Source organism: Aotus nancymaae, unplaced genomic scaffold (assembly GCF_030222135.1).
Source record: "Aotus nancymaae isolate 86718 unplaced genomic scaffold, 86718_ANA_hifiasm-v0.15.2.pri h1tg000032l_0, whole genome shotgun sequence".
NCBI lineage: Eukaryota > Metazoa > Chordata > Mammalia > Primates > Aotidae > Aotus > Aotus nancymaae.
In genome coordinates, this window is record NW_026988445.1 from 16,784,267 (window position 1) to 16,797,104 (window position 12,838).

Here is a 12,838-nt window from a genome sequence, read left to right on the forward strand (position 1 = left end):
AAATTCATGTTCAGAATGCCAACAATGGATACCATTCAGATAGCCAACCTCCAGGTAACTAGAGGATGCCTTTAGTTTTGGGGGTGGAAGGACGGGCAGTAATAATAGTAGTTAAAACAGTAGCAAGAATCATAGTAGCTACAGGCATTGCATTCTTAATATGTTCCAGGCATAGTAATATCCTTTACCAGTATTAACTCATTTGCTCCTCCACTGCAATGAGGAAGGTACAATTATTAACCCATAAAGTGGTTAAACAAGCTGTCCAAGGACCATAAGCAGTGAGCAAGAGGAAAGCAGCAAGCTGCTTGGCTCCGGAGCCTAACCTCTCAGCCAGCGCGGTACGCTGAAACAAATCAAGGCTGTTCCCAAACCACTGTGCACTGGAAGGATGGCCAAGTGGTTGAAATTCCTTAATGGTCAGATGAACATGGATAAAAATATAAACTTGTACTTTTTTGAATACAAGAAGATGATGATAGATCAGAAAACCAAGATCTGGGCTTGGATTCTGGCTCTGCCACTCACTAGCCATGTGATCGTGGGTACCTCATTCACTTCTCATAACTGTCTGGGTCTTGCTTATTAAGCCTGTAGAAGATTTTCTTAAAGATTCCTTTCAAATCTAAATTTTTATTTCCTATCTATCATCCTATAATGAGTAAATATCTATTAAATGAACAAATCAATCAACGAGCCAGCCATAAAAACAAATACAATTTTCAGGAATAAATTTTGTAGTTTAGAACATATTTAGATGGCTGTCCACATCTAAGCGATTGAATTCCACTCAAAATCAAATGCAGTTTTCAAATATCTCCACCTAAAACTCAACATTTTGTGAACAAAACACAGAAATATTTATTAATAAAAGAATAATCATAATACAAACCTTGTACAAATACAAATAACAATTAGGATCTAAATTTTGTTATAGGAGTCTTAAGACATAAAGGAAAAGCTGCTATAACTAGATTTTCTCAGAAATCTCTACTCACCAGCAATCCCACATCTCCGAGCAATGTGTATGTTCACAGATGTCATTTTTTCAAGAAAAAACACTGGGTACAAAAGATCACAGGCCAGCTCAGGGCCTACACTACCCCAGGGTCTACTAGAATTATTCTTGGAGAATGGAACAGACCTAGCACATATCAGGCCCTGAATTCATTATTTTAATAAATAAATACTACTCTAAGTAGAATCCAAGGACTTCAGAAAAGACCAGATCTGATGCCTTGAAGGGCAGTCCTCAAAGCCTCCTCAAAGAACATCACCATAAAGTGATTCACATTTCCAAAATAGTCAGCACTCTGGGAGGCCAAGGTGGGAGGATCCCTGGAGCCCAAGAGTTTGATACCAGCTGGGCAATATGGTAAGTCCTGGTCTCTATAAAAAATTTTTTAAAATTAGCCAGGCATAGTGGCATGTACCTATAATCCACCTACTCAGGAGTCCAAGGTAAGAAGATATTCCAGCCCAGTTCAAGACTGCAGTGAGCTATAATTGCACCACTGCACTCCAGCCTGGGCCACAGAGCAAGACTCCACACTAACAGGAAAGAAGCCAATATAAAGAGCACTTAGTCTTAATATCAAACATGCATGGCCATGGTAAGGATAAAATAATTATGCATAAATTAGAAAAGAATTCCTGCAGGTACTTTGGGCGACTGGGCCGCATGCAAGAACGTGCTTCAATAGTTTGTCCAGTTGCACTGCTCAGCCCTGTATTCAATTTATCTCCACTTCTTCACATGTAAGCTCACTAGACAGTGAGGGAAACATACCCAGTGCACATCTGACACTGACAAAACCAGCCTGTTTTAAAACATGCAATGAACATACCAAACTATGTGACTCATGCAGATATGAATGAATTCAATTTTTCTACACTCATATTCTTAGACCCAAAAATAACTGACTAGCATTATGAGTAAAATAGCTTAAACATAGCTATTTCACTACATAGAAAAGTTGGTAGTTTGAGATTCTATTCTGCTTTCACTTGTTCATTGCTCACTTCATCGCTCATCTGATGACAGCACACAAATAACCTATTACTGAATAGGAACAGCTCATAAGAGCTCATTACCATAATTATTAATTTCAGTAGAAATGGAGAGCTGGAACAGATTATTCCATCCAAACCTTTTTTTTTTTGGACATATAATAAATGTAACTTCACAAGGCTGAATGTTCTATGCAAGATCAAACAGCTCAAATTGACAGAGCCAGTCTCTGTGTTCTTTATACCTCACCATCCTCCTTCCTGTTAACGCATCTAACCAAAAAATTGAGGCAAATATTTCAGAAATATTCCCAGATTCAAGTCTTACCTAACTCTTCATTTGTGCTGTCATTATCAGTGGCAAACGGGAATCTCTTTTGTTCTGCAATAGACTTGGCCTGGCTCTGAGGGGGGGAAAAACATATATATTTTAGCTTATCACAAATAAAGAAAAACTTGTATTAAAAGCTGTATTTTAAAAAATTAAGGCTACGTTTGATTTAAATGGAAACAAGAAAATCGCACTATTGTGGGAATGTTTTATACTTTGTCTTTCAGTAGAATCTTGATGATGAGAGAGAAACTCTTATCAGCCCTTTCTAGTTTTGCTATGCAGCTGGGACCTTCCACATATGGGAACCTCGTAAAGCTTCAAGATGTGGCAGATTTAACAATAGGTAAGGGTGTTACTGATGGTATATAGCTGGGTGTGACTAGAACATAAGTCCTTCCTCTTTATTGAATGTTTACAGACAAGTTCACAGATGCAAAAGATTTTTCTCCTTAATAAATTGCTTAGATAGGCGGGGCATGGTGGCTCATGGCTATAATCCCAGCACTTTGGGAGGCCAAGGCAGGAAGATTGCTTGAGTTTTGGAGTTTTGAGATCAGTCTGCACAACACAGTGAGACCTTGTCTCTACTGAAGTTCAAAAAAAATTAGCTCTGCATGGTGGTACACACCAATAGCCCCAGCTACTCGGGGGAATTGAGGCAGGAGGATCGCTTAAGCCCAGGAAGTCGAGGCTGTAGGGAGCCCTGACTGTACCACTGTATCCCCAGCCTGGGCAAAAGAGTGAGATCCTGTCTCAAAAATGAATAAACAAATAATAAATTGCTTAGATAGCTTGACTGTGGCAATCATTTCACAATGTATACGTATATAAAATCATCATACCGTACACTGTAAATATATAATTTTTATTTGTCAATTACACCTCAGTGAAGCTGGGGAAAAAACAAGTAAATTGTTTGGAGCCAAAAAAAAGGGTCTACAAATATTGCTTTATTTAATATTTGAGGAGAGTCTACCATTTGCCAAGCCTTTCTACAAAAAGATATGGGGAAGAGGATAGAAATAAAATTCCACAAAGAGAAGAGATCATTATTAAGCAACCCCAAGAGTACACTGAAGAATGTATTTGATTTTAACTTGTTTGTATTCATTAGAAAGTGGGCAGGAGAAGTATAGTACAAACAAATAAGTTCTTGATGAAAAAGAATCTTTCCCATTTCTAATACTATCTAAGTTTGAACATACAGCTCAACATCACCGGTAGAGCAATTTCAATCCAATTTTCTCATCCCTGCTTACGTTTTAGTTCTTAAAAGCTGTATTGCCTGATACTGCTAATAAAAGGGAGATTATGTTGACTCTTGCTATTCCTTCATATGATGTGTACAATCACACTTTTATGTTTAATTGCATAATTATTTGGTTGGTGACTTTAGAAGCCATGGTGCAGAGACCAACACTATCTGGCTTACTGCTCTATTCCTAATACTCACCTAGCAAAATGCCTGGCACATAATAGGTGCAAAATAAATATCTGGATAATCGATCAATAAGTGAATAGTCTAAGTCCCATATTTCAACCTCAGGAAAATGAAAAGCCAAGACTAATGAGCTTTCTCCTATAGGTCACTAGCTAGTGCTATCTTAAACTGGAAATGCAAGGAGTAGAAAATATTTTAGCTATTCTCAGTAAGAAGACTTTCATAACTCTAAGAAACTAACTGCCTATACAAGATGGCATTATCCAACTTCTACTTAAACACTTTCAGAGATGACCAACTCACTGCTTTACAAGATAGCCCCTTTGGGCTTTTGGCAAGCCTAATTCAAGAGTTTTCCATATATCAAGTTGATTGCTATGCAGTGAGTTAGGTAAAAGCAGCCAATCAGTCTCTAGTTTGCAGTTTCAATCCATCTTCAGTAGTTCTGACAAGAAAAGGCAAGGCTTTGTTTGGAAAAAAAAAAAAAAAGAGTATCTTAAAAGGAAATTTTACACCAAAGATGTAAAGAGTATCTATGTAGAGTTGTAGGAAAAGGCCTGGAGAAAAAATATATTAAACTTGGACATGGAAATAACTATTCAGCTTCACAGAGTTAAGTGTGAACAAAAAGAAGACTCATCCCCCTTGAGAGAGCCAGGCTGGAGGAGGAGATGCACTAACATGGATAGGCAGACACAAACATTAGCGCCAGTATTCACCCCTGAAATGGAGAGGCCCACTGTATAGTTTAGTGGGTACTGATAGAAAACATAGATATAAAAGATACCCACATATGCAAAGGTTGGAAAAATAAAAGAGTCTACTATACCTCCAAATACACAAGTCTGCTAGAAATAAGGTTCAACCATGATGTCCCCTTTATTTCTTGGCACTTGGAAATTAAAAATCTATGTCCAGAATGATCAACCATCCAATTCATAAGTCATAATAATTCAGTGTGACAAAGTACAAGATGACCTATCTTTATCCTATTCATGTAGACTCAATGAGGCCCAACTTCTAGTTGACAAACGGAGGCAACCTCCAGTTTTTGGAACTAGTATTGCTGGGCTTCAGGTCACAAAAACAGAACACAGAAAGAAGACACATACCAGGATCTTTTCAGTGTTGAGGGAAAGCAAGGAGTCACAGGGCGGTGATCCCTTGGGTTCGCAGTCTGAGTCATGGAAGTTCAAAAAAGATGACTCTGAAAGGCAAGCATTCTTTGTTATTCTCTGCACCTTAATGTATGCTCTTAGGTGCTTAACTTTGAACTGGAATCTTAAAAATCCACAAAACCAAAATAAGAACAGGTGTGAACAACACTAAAAGTGGCAACCAGCTGGGCACAGTGCCTCACACCTGTAATTCCAGCAACTCGGGAAGCTAGCTTGAGGCAAGGAATTCAAGATCAGCCTGGGCAACAGCAAAGCAACCAGCCTGGGTCTCAAACAGTGAGATCCTGTCTCTGAAAAATGAAAAACAGAAGTAGCAACCTATATCCTACCTTTATAAGTGGGTAATGTTTTACGGTTTGCAAGTATCTTGCACATCCATTAGTGATGGTCCTTACCACCATTCTCAAATGAGCAAAGCCAGTGAGCTTCCTGGATGGTGAAATGAGGTTTAAATAGGTTGTAACTTATCTAAAGGCAAAAGGGCAGAAATAGTACTAGTACAATTCTTGTCTCAGGACAAATGTGGAACTAATATCGTTGTTAAGATCCTTCAATTGAACATCTATGGGGCAGCATTTACCATAAATTTTAAAAATCACAAAAGGGAGAATAAAGCCAAACCAGGGAGACTTAATGTTAAAAGATACAAACTAGGCCAGGCATGGTGGCTTATGCCTGTAATCTCAGCACTTTGGGAAGCCAAGGCGGGTGGATCACAAAGTCAGGAGTTCGAGACCAGCCTGGCCAACATAGTGAAACCCCGTCTCTGCTAAAATACAAACAGCCGCACATGGTGGTGGGTGCCTGTAATCCCAGCTATTTGGGAGGCTGAGGCAGGAGAATCGCTTGAACTTGGGAGGCAAAAGTTGCAATGAGCCAAGACCGTGCCATTGCACTCTAGCCTGGGCAACAAGAGCAGAACTCTGACTTAAAAAAATATAGATAGATAGATAGATAGATAGGTAGATAGATAGATAGATTATAGGTGAAGGGGGAATAGAGGCAGCAAACCACCTGGTTATATATATACCTATGCAACAACCCTGCATGATCTGTACATGTAGCCCAGAACCTAAAGTAAAATAAAAATTAAAAAAAAAGATACACATTATGAGTCCAGTATGCAACATATATAAATAACTCTTACAATCCAATTAAGACAACACAATTTTACAAACAGGCAAAAGACCTGAAATAGGCCATTGAACACATGAAAAGCTGCTCAACATCATTACTAATTACTAATTATGAAAATGTAAATCAAACCTCAATGAGGTACCTTTTCACATACACACTAGAATGGCTATAACCAAAAAGCAGAAGATAACAAGTGGTGGCAAGAATGTAGAAAAATTGGAGCCATTGTTCATTCCTGGTGGGAATGTAAAATGATACACCGGTTATGGAAAACAATTCCTTGAAAAGTGAATCAGAATTTCCACAATGCAGCAATTCTTCTCTTAGGTATATACCCCCCAAATTGAAAAGGAACTCAAACAAGTATTGCATATACATGTTCATAGTAGCCCTAATCACAGTAGCCAAAAGGTAGAAACGGTCCAAGTGTCCATCAACAGATGAATGGATAAACAAATTGTGGTGTATATAGAGTAGAATACCATTCAACCATAAAAAAATGAACTAGTGACACATACTGCAACGTGGAAGAATTTTCAAAACATTATGCTACATGAAAGAAGCCAGACACAAAGGGTCACTTACCATATGACTCCATCTATATGAAATGACCAGAATAGGTGAATCCATAGAGACAGAATGCAGATTGGTGATTGCCAGGGGAGATGGGAAGGAGGGAATAGGGAGCAACTGGTTAATAGGTAAGGGATTTTACTTTGGAGTGTTGAAAACAACTTGGGGTGGTTGCACATAGTGAATGCCACTGAATTGTTTGCTTTAAAATGGTTAATTTTATGTTATTAAAACATCTCACCTTAATAGATTATTGCAAAAAAAGATATGTTCTAATTCAGCAATCATTAAGGAGCATTAAATTATGTTCAAGGAACCATGTGAGGGAGAGAATGAAGTATAATATCAAAATCAATCTACGTCCTCAAAGAACATATAATTTGGCTAAATTCTCACATGTTGTACATCTTAACAATAAGAAATAAGACATGATATGGCAAAGAAGCCCTGGAATGGTGAACAATTACTGAAGCTGCAATGTTAAATTTCACAAGGCATAAACAGGGTTTAAAAGAATAGATGCAGGCTGGGCACAGTGACTCATGTCTGTAATCCCAGCACTTTGGGAGGCTGAGGCAGGCTGATCCCTTGAGCCTAGGAGTTTGAGACCAACCTGGGCAACATGACAAAACACCATCTCCAAAAAAGAAAAAATTAGCTGTGTGTGGTGGTACACGTCTGTAGTCCCAGCTACCCAGAGGCTAAAGTGGGAGGATCACCTGAGCCCAGGAGGTCGAAGCTGCAGTAAACCATAATCATGCCACTGCATTCCAATCTGGGTGATAGAGTAAGATCCTGTCTCAAGGGAAACAAAAAAAAAAGAATGGATAGATTTAGACTGGGACAGACAAAGGGAAGGGGTATTCCAGATAGGATGATGAGTGGTACACACAAAGGTACAAAGGCAAGGAAAGGCAAAAGGCAGCGAGGAGACTGGCTAGAGCAGGGAGTTTGTGTTGGAAAACAGAAAGTATGAGTTTGGAAGGTGAGGAGTCAGACTGCAGAAAATCTGATCTGGATCCGAGAGAAAGGCTTTAGTCCCACAAGAATGAAGGCAATAACGGTTCCTGGCAGATGGGTAGAGAATAAAGACTCCATGAAAGATATTTTGGAAACATATACATTTATAACCTGTTTTTCCTACCTTTTCTAAGCTAAGATTTGAGGACTTACTATATGCCAGGCACTGTGCTAAGCAATGTGTATACATGGCCTTATTCTAACAATCCCTCTTCTCTGTGGAATCCATTTCCGTTTCAATAAATATACACCTACGTACTTTTAAAAGGCTGCACAGCATTCCATGGTATGGAACTTAACCATACTTTTATCATTGGATACTTGGGATGTCCCTACTTTTTTCTTAATATAAATAGTATTTCAGTAAGTATTCTTGACCTATATTTTTGAAAATGTACCCACTTAGGATAAATGCCAACAAATAAAATTGCCAAGTCAAAGAGTGTACACAATTTTAGTATTTTTCCTATATATTGCCCCATTTCCTTCCCAGCATGTAATAACAAGTTCATTCTCACTAGCAGTTTGAGAAGGTGCATTTCCCTCCAAAGTACTGACATTCTTTCCATCTTTCCCAATCTGAACACATAACTAATAAAGTTAAACTTCTGGCCATTTGTATCTCCTCATTTTATAAACCACTTATATCCTTTGCTCATTCTTAAGTCATCTGAACCTATCCCTGTGCTCATTTTTAAGTCATCTGAACCTATCCTGGTATAATATATTGACAAAAATTCCTAATTATTTATTTTCCAAATGGCTAGCCAGTTGCTCTAGCAGCATTTGTTAAATTATCAATTTGAATGCCACCTTTATAATATATTATAGACATTAGGATCTGTTTCTAGACTTTCTTTTAAAAGAAATCTTTAAGATTATTTAAATCCAGCAATAGTAACCAAAACAGCATGGTGCTGGCATAAAACAGACACACAGACGAATGGAACAAAATAGAGAACCCAGAAACAAATCCACATGCCTACAGTGAACTCATTTTTGACAAAGGTGACAAGAACACATACTGGGCAAGAGAGTCCCTTCAATAAATGGTTCTGGGAAAACTGGATATCCGTATGTAAAAGAATGAAACTAGACCCCTATCTCCATATACAAAATGAAATCCAAATGGATTAAAGACTTTTAAATCTAAGTTTAAGTTTAAATCTAAATCTAAGTTAAATCTAAATCTAAGTTGAGTTTCATCTCAAACTACGAAACTACTACAAGAAAACATTGGGGAAGCTCTCCAGGATATTCGTCTGGGCAAAGATCTCTTGAGCAATACCCACAAACACAGGCAACCAAAGCAATCAAAACATGGGCGAAAGATTTGAACACACATTTCTCAAAAGAAGACATACAAAAGGCAAACAGGCATATTAAAAGGTGCTCAACATCACTGATCATCAAAAAATGCAAATCAAAACTATAACAAGATACCATCTCAACCCTGTTAAAATGGCATATAAGCAAAAGGCAGGCAACAATAAATGCTGGTGAGGATATGGAGAAAGGGGAACCCTTGTACACTGTGGTGGGAATGTAAATTATCACAACCACAATAGAGAACAATTTGGAGGTTCCTCAAAAAACTAAAAATTGAGCTACCATATGATCCAAGAATCCCACTGCTGGGTATATACCCAAAAGACAGGAAATCAGTATATCGACGAGATGTCTGCAATCCTATATTTGCTGCAGCACCGTTTATAATAGGTAAGATTTGTTAGCAACCTAAGTGTTCATCAACAGATGAATGGATAAAGAAAATGTAGAGTACTATTCAGCCATAAAAAATAATGAGATCCAGTCATTTGCAACAACATGGAGGGAACCGGAGATCATTATGTTGAGTGAAATACCCCAGGCACAGAAAGACAAACTGCACGTTCTCACTTACTTGTAGGATCTAAAACTCAAATCAAATGAAATCATGGACATGGAGAGTAGAAGGATAGTTATCAGAGGCTGGGAAGTATAGTAGGGGAATGGGGTGAGGTGGGGATGGTTAATAGGTACAAAAAAATCCAGAAAGAATGAATAAGACCGACTATTTGATAGCACAATAGGGTGACTACTGTCAGTAACAATTTAATTGTATATTTTAAAATAACTTAAAGAATGTAATTGGTTTGTAACTCAAAAGATAAATGCTTGAGGGGATGCATACCCCCCATTCTTCATAATATGCTTATTTCACATTGCATGTCTGTATCAAAACATCTCATGTATTCCACAAATATATACAACTAATGTCTATGTACCAACGAAAATTTTTTTAAAAGTTTATAAACTTTTTTAAAGATTTAAGTCCAACTTCAGCAACAGCTCTAACAAATGTTTGTCCAATCACTGCATGGATATTTACATTTTTAAAAATTACAGTAGTATTTAATGTTCATTGTAGAAAATACATACAGAAAATTACAAAACATAAATAAAAATCATTTAGAATAGCATTATTCATTGAAAAAAATTTTGGTATATGTAATAAAAAGTGGTAATTCTGAAATCAGACAACCTGGATTTGAATTCCTGCTCTCTGCCACTACTTCCTAGCTCTCAGCCACTGTAATCTTCAGTTTCACTTGCAAAATAGGGTCAATAATAGTATCAACTTCTCAGGGTGATTATAATATTTAAATAAGGAAATACTATAAGAAGCATGTGGTATAGTTTCTGGTACATAGAAAGAGCTAAAAAAAAAATGTTAGTTACCACTATTATCATTAGGTTGTGAGAATGGAATGAGATATATTGCTTAGTAACCTGCCCTCTTAACTTAGTAATATAATGTAAGTGTTTCCCCATTTGCTTAAATTTTATTTTCCTTTTTTTTTTTTTTTTTTTTTTGAGACAGAGTTTCGCTCTTGTTACCCAGGCTGGAGTGCAATGGCGCGATCTTGGCTCACCGCAACCTCCGCCTCCTGGGTTCAGGCAATTCTCCTGCCTCAGCCTCCTGGGTAGCTGGGATTACAGGCACGCACCACCATGCCCAGCTAATTTTTTGTATTAGTAGAGACGGGGTTTCACCATGTTGACCAGGATGGTCTCGATCTCTTGACCTCGTGATCCACCCGCCTTGGCCTCCCAAAGTGCTGGGATTACAGGCTTGAGCCACCGCGCCCGGCCTATTTTCTTTTTTTTGAGACAGGGTCTCACTCTGACACCCAGGCTGAAGTGCAGTGGCACAATCTTGGCCCACAGCAGCCTTGACCTCAGCATCTCTAGTAGCTGGGAACATAGGCATGTGCCACCACACCCGGCTAATTTTTCATTTCTATTTTTTATAGAGACAGGGTTCCACTGTGTTGCCCAGACTGGTCTCAAATCCCTGGACTCAAGCAATCCTCTCGCTTCAGCCTCCCTAAGTACTGAGATTACAGGCATGAATAACTGCACCTGGCTTAAATTTTCTCCTAATTATTTAAACTTGGTAGGATTATATATCATTTTTCATTTAATATTTTTAAAATAAATTTTTAGTTTTCTATAAGAAATATTTTTCTTGTTTCTACACTTCTATTCCCTCATAATGATCTGTTTGTTTTGATTTCGGTATCTCATTGTTTCAATTATTGTAGCCTCACAAGAAATAAATGTTTTCCATTTTTTGTTATTTTAAATTCATACATAATAATTATATATATGGGTAGGGGTGATATTTTGATACACATACATACATTTTAATATAAAGCAAAGCCATTATCAATTTTATTCCAAAACTTTCTTGGCTATTTGTATAAACATTCTTTCTTCAGATAAACTTCAGTGATTTTTTTTTAAGTTTCCAAAACAAAAAAACTCTGTATTTTAATAGGAGAAGGAATATTTCTTTATAAAATTTGATCTTTTTATTTAAATATTTTATTAAACTATGTGAAACTTCATAAATTTTATATAGAATTTACATGTGATTTTTTTAAAAACTAGGTTGATAACCATTGATTCAATACATATTTGTTGAGCACCTACTACATTCCTGTCACTGTGTTATCCTCTACTGAGCAAAACCAGAAATGACCCTTCTTCTACACAGAGATTACAGTTTCCTGTGGGAAAACTGACAGCAGTCAGAGTACACAAAGAAACATAAACCAGCGACAGTGTGAGAGCTACAAATGACAGCACAGTCAGAAGACGTGGCCTGATCAGAGTTTGCCAAGGGCGTGAATACCATCAGCTAACACATAGTTACCATGTACAGGCAACCTTCGAATCCCCATTTCAAAGATGAGGAAAATGAGCCAGAGGAACTTGCAGTAATCTTGCTAAGGCTACCCTCTAGCAAAGCAGTGGAGGGAGGATCTGAACCTGGGCAATCTGGTTCTGGAGTCTGTGCTTTTAGCCATGAATGAGTGAATGCGGACCTGAAGGAAACTAAGGATTTCACCATGGGAGGCTACCACACTGGGAAAGCAGTCAGGCAGAAATACCAGCACATGGTTAATCCTTTACCTAACTGCCTAGTGCTGAATATTTTATCTGCCCACATTATTGAACTCTTTACAGCCCTATTAATGTCTCCATTTATTCAGTTGATAACTGTATTATCTGCATGTAACTTTATCAAGGTCTTTTAAAATATTTATATTCATTTAGCATCTTATTACACTAGATGAAACTTCGAAAAGTGCTCAGTAATGCCACTGATAACAGGCACCCCTGCTTATTCCTGACATTAATACTTCATTTAATAACTGAGAATTCATCAACTTTTGATGATAAAACTTTTTCATCTAACATTTATCAACATCCAGTGGTAAGCTGCTCTGTGTTGGCTATGAGGTGAGACTGATGCACTTAACCACATAAAAAAAGTATTTTCCTTTTTTTTTTTTTTTTTTACCAGAAACTTTAAATCAGAAGAGCTGGCTGACTTTTATTAAGTACCTTTTGAGGTTTATTTAAGATGTGCCTATGATTTTTCTCCTTTGGCCTATTAAGACATTAATTTAATTTTTAAAAGTTGAACCATCCATGTACTTCTAAAACAAACTGTGATTGAGGTAGATTATTCTTTCAATTGCTTGCTGGTTTCAATTTACTAATATTTCACTTAAAATTTTTACAACTAGGTATGTATCTTCTAAGGTCTGCAACAGAGAAATAGTTGCTAGAGTTAAAACTACAGTTGTTTGC

General features: G+C 37.4%; 1 protein-coding gene across 12 annotated transcripts in view; it reads right to left on the reverse strand.

Moving 5' to 3' along the window:
• TTC13 (tetratricopeptide repeat domain 13) overlaps window positions 1–12,838 on the reverse strand; it is a 74,253-nt gene that overhangs the window by 50,519 nt on the left and 10,896 nt on the right. For 9 of the 12 annotated variants that reach the window (XM_064383589.1, XM_064383588.1, XM_021677364.2 and 6 more), the window contains exons 2-3: window positions 4,898–4,992; window positions 2,339–2,414 (exon numbers count right to left, since the gene is read on the reverse strand). In XM_064383589.1, coding sequence (XP_064239659.1) covers window positions 2,339–2,414; window positions 4,898–4,992 — 171 coding nt within the window. Of the gene's footprint in view, window positions 1–2,338; window positions 2,415–4,897; window positions 4,993–5,993; window positions 6,518–12,838 lie in introns of those variants that run through there. The other 3 variants (XM_064383590.1, XM_064383587.1, XM_021677366.2) reach the window with 3 other exon arrangements.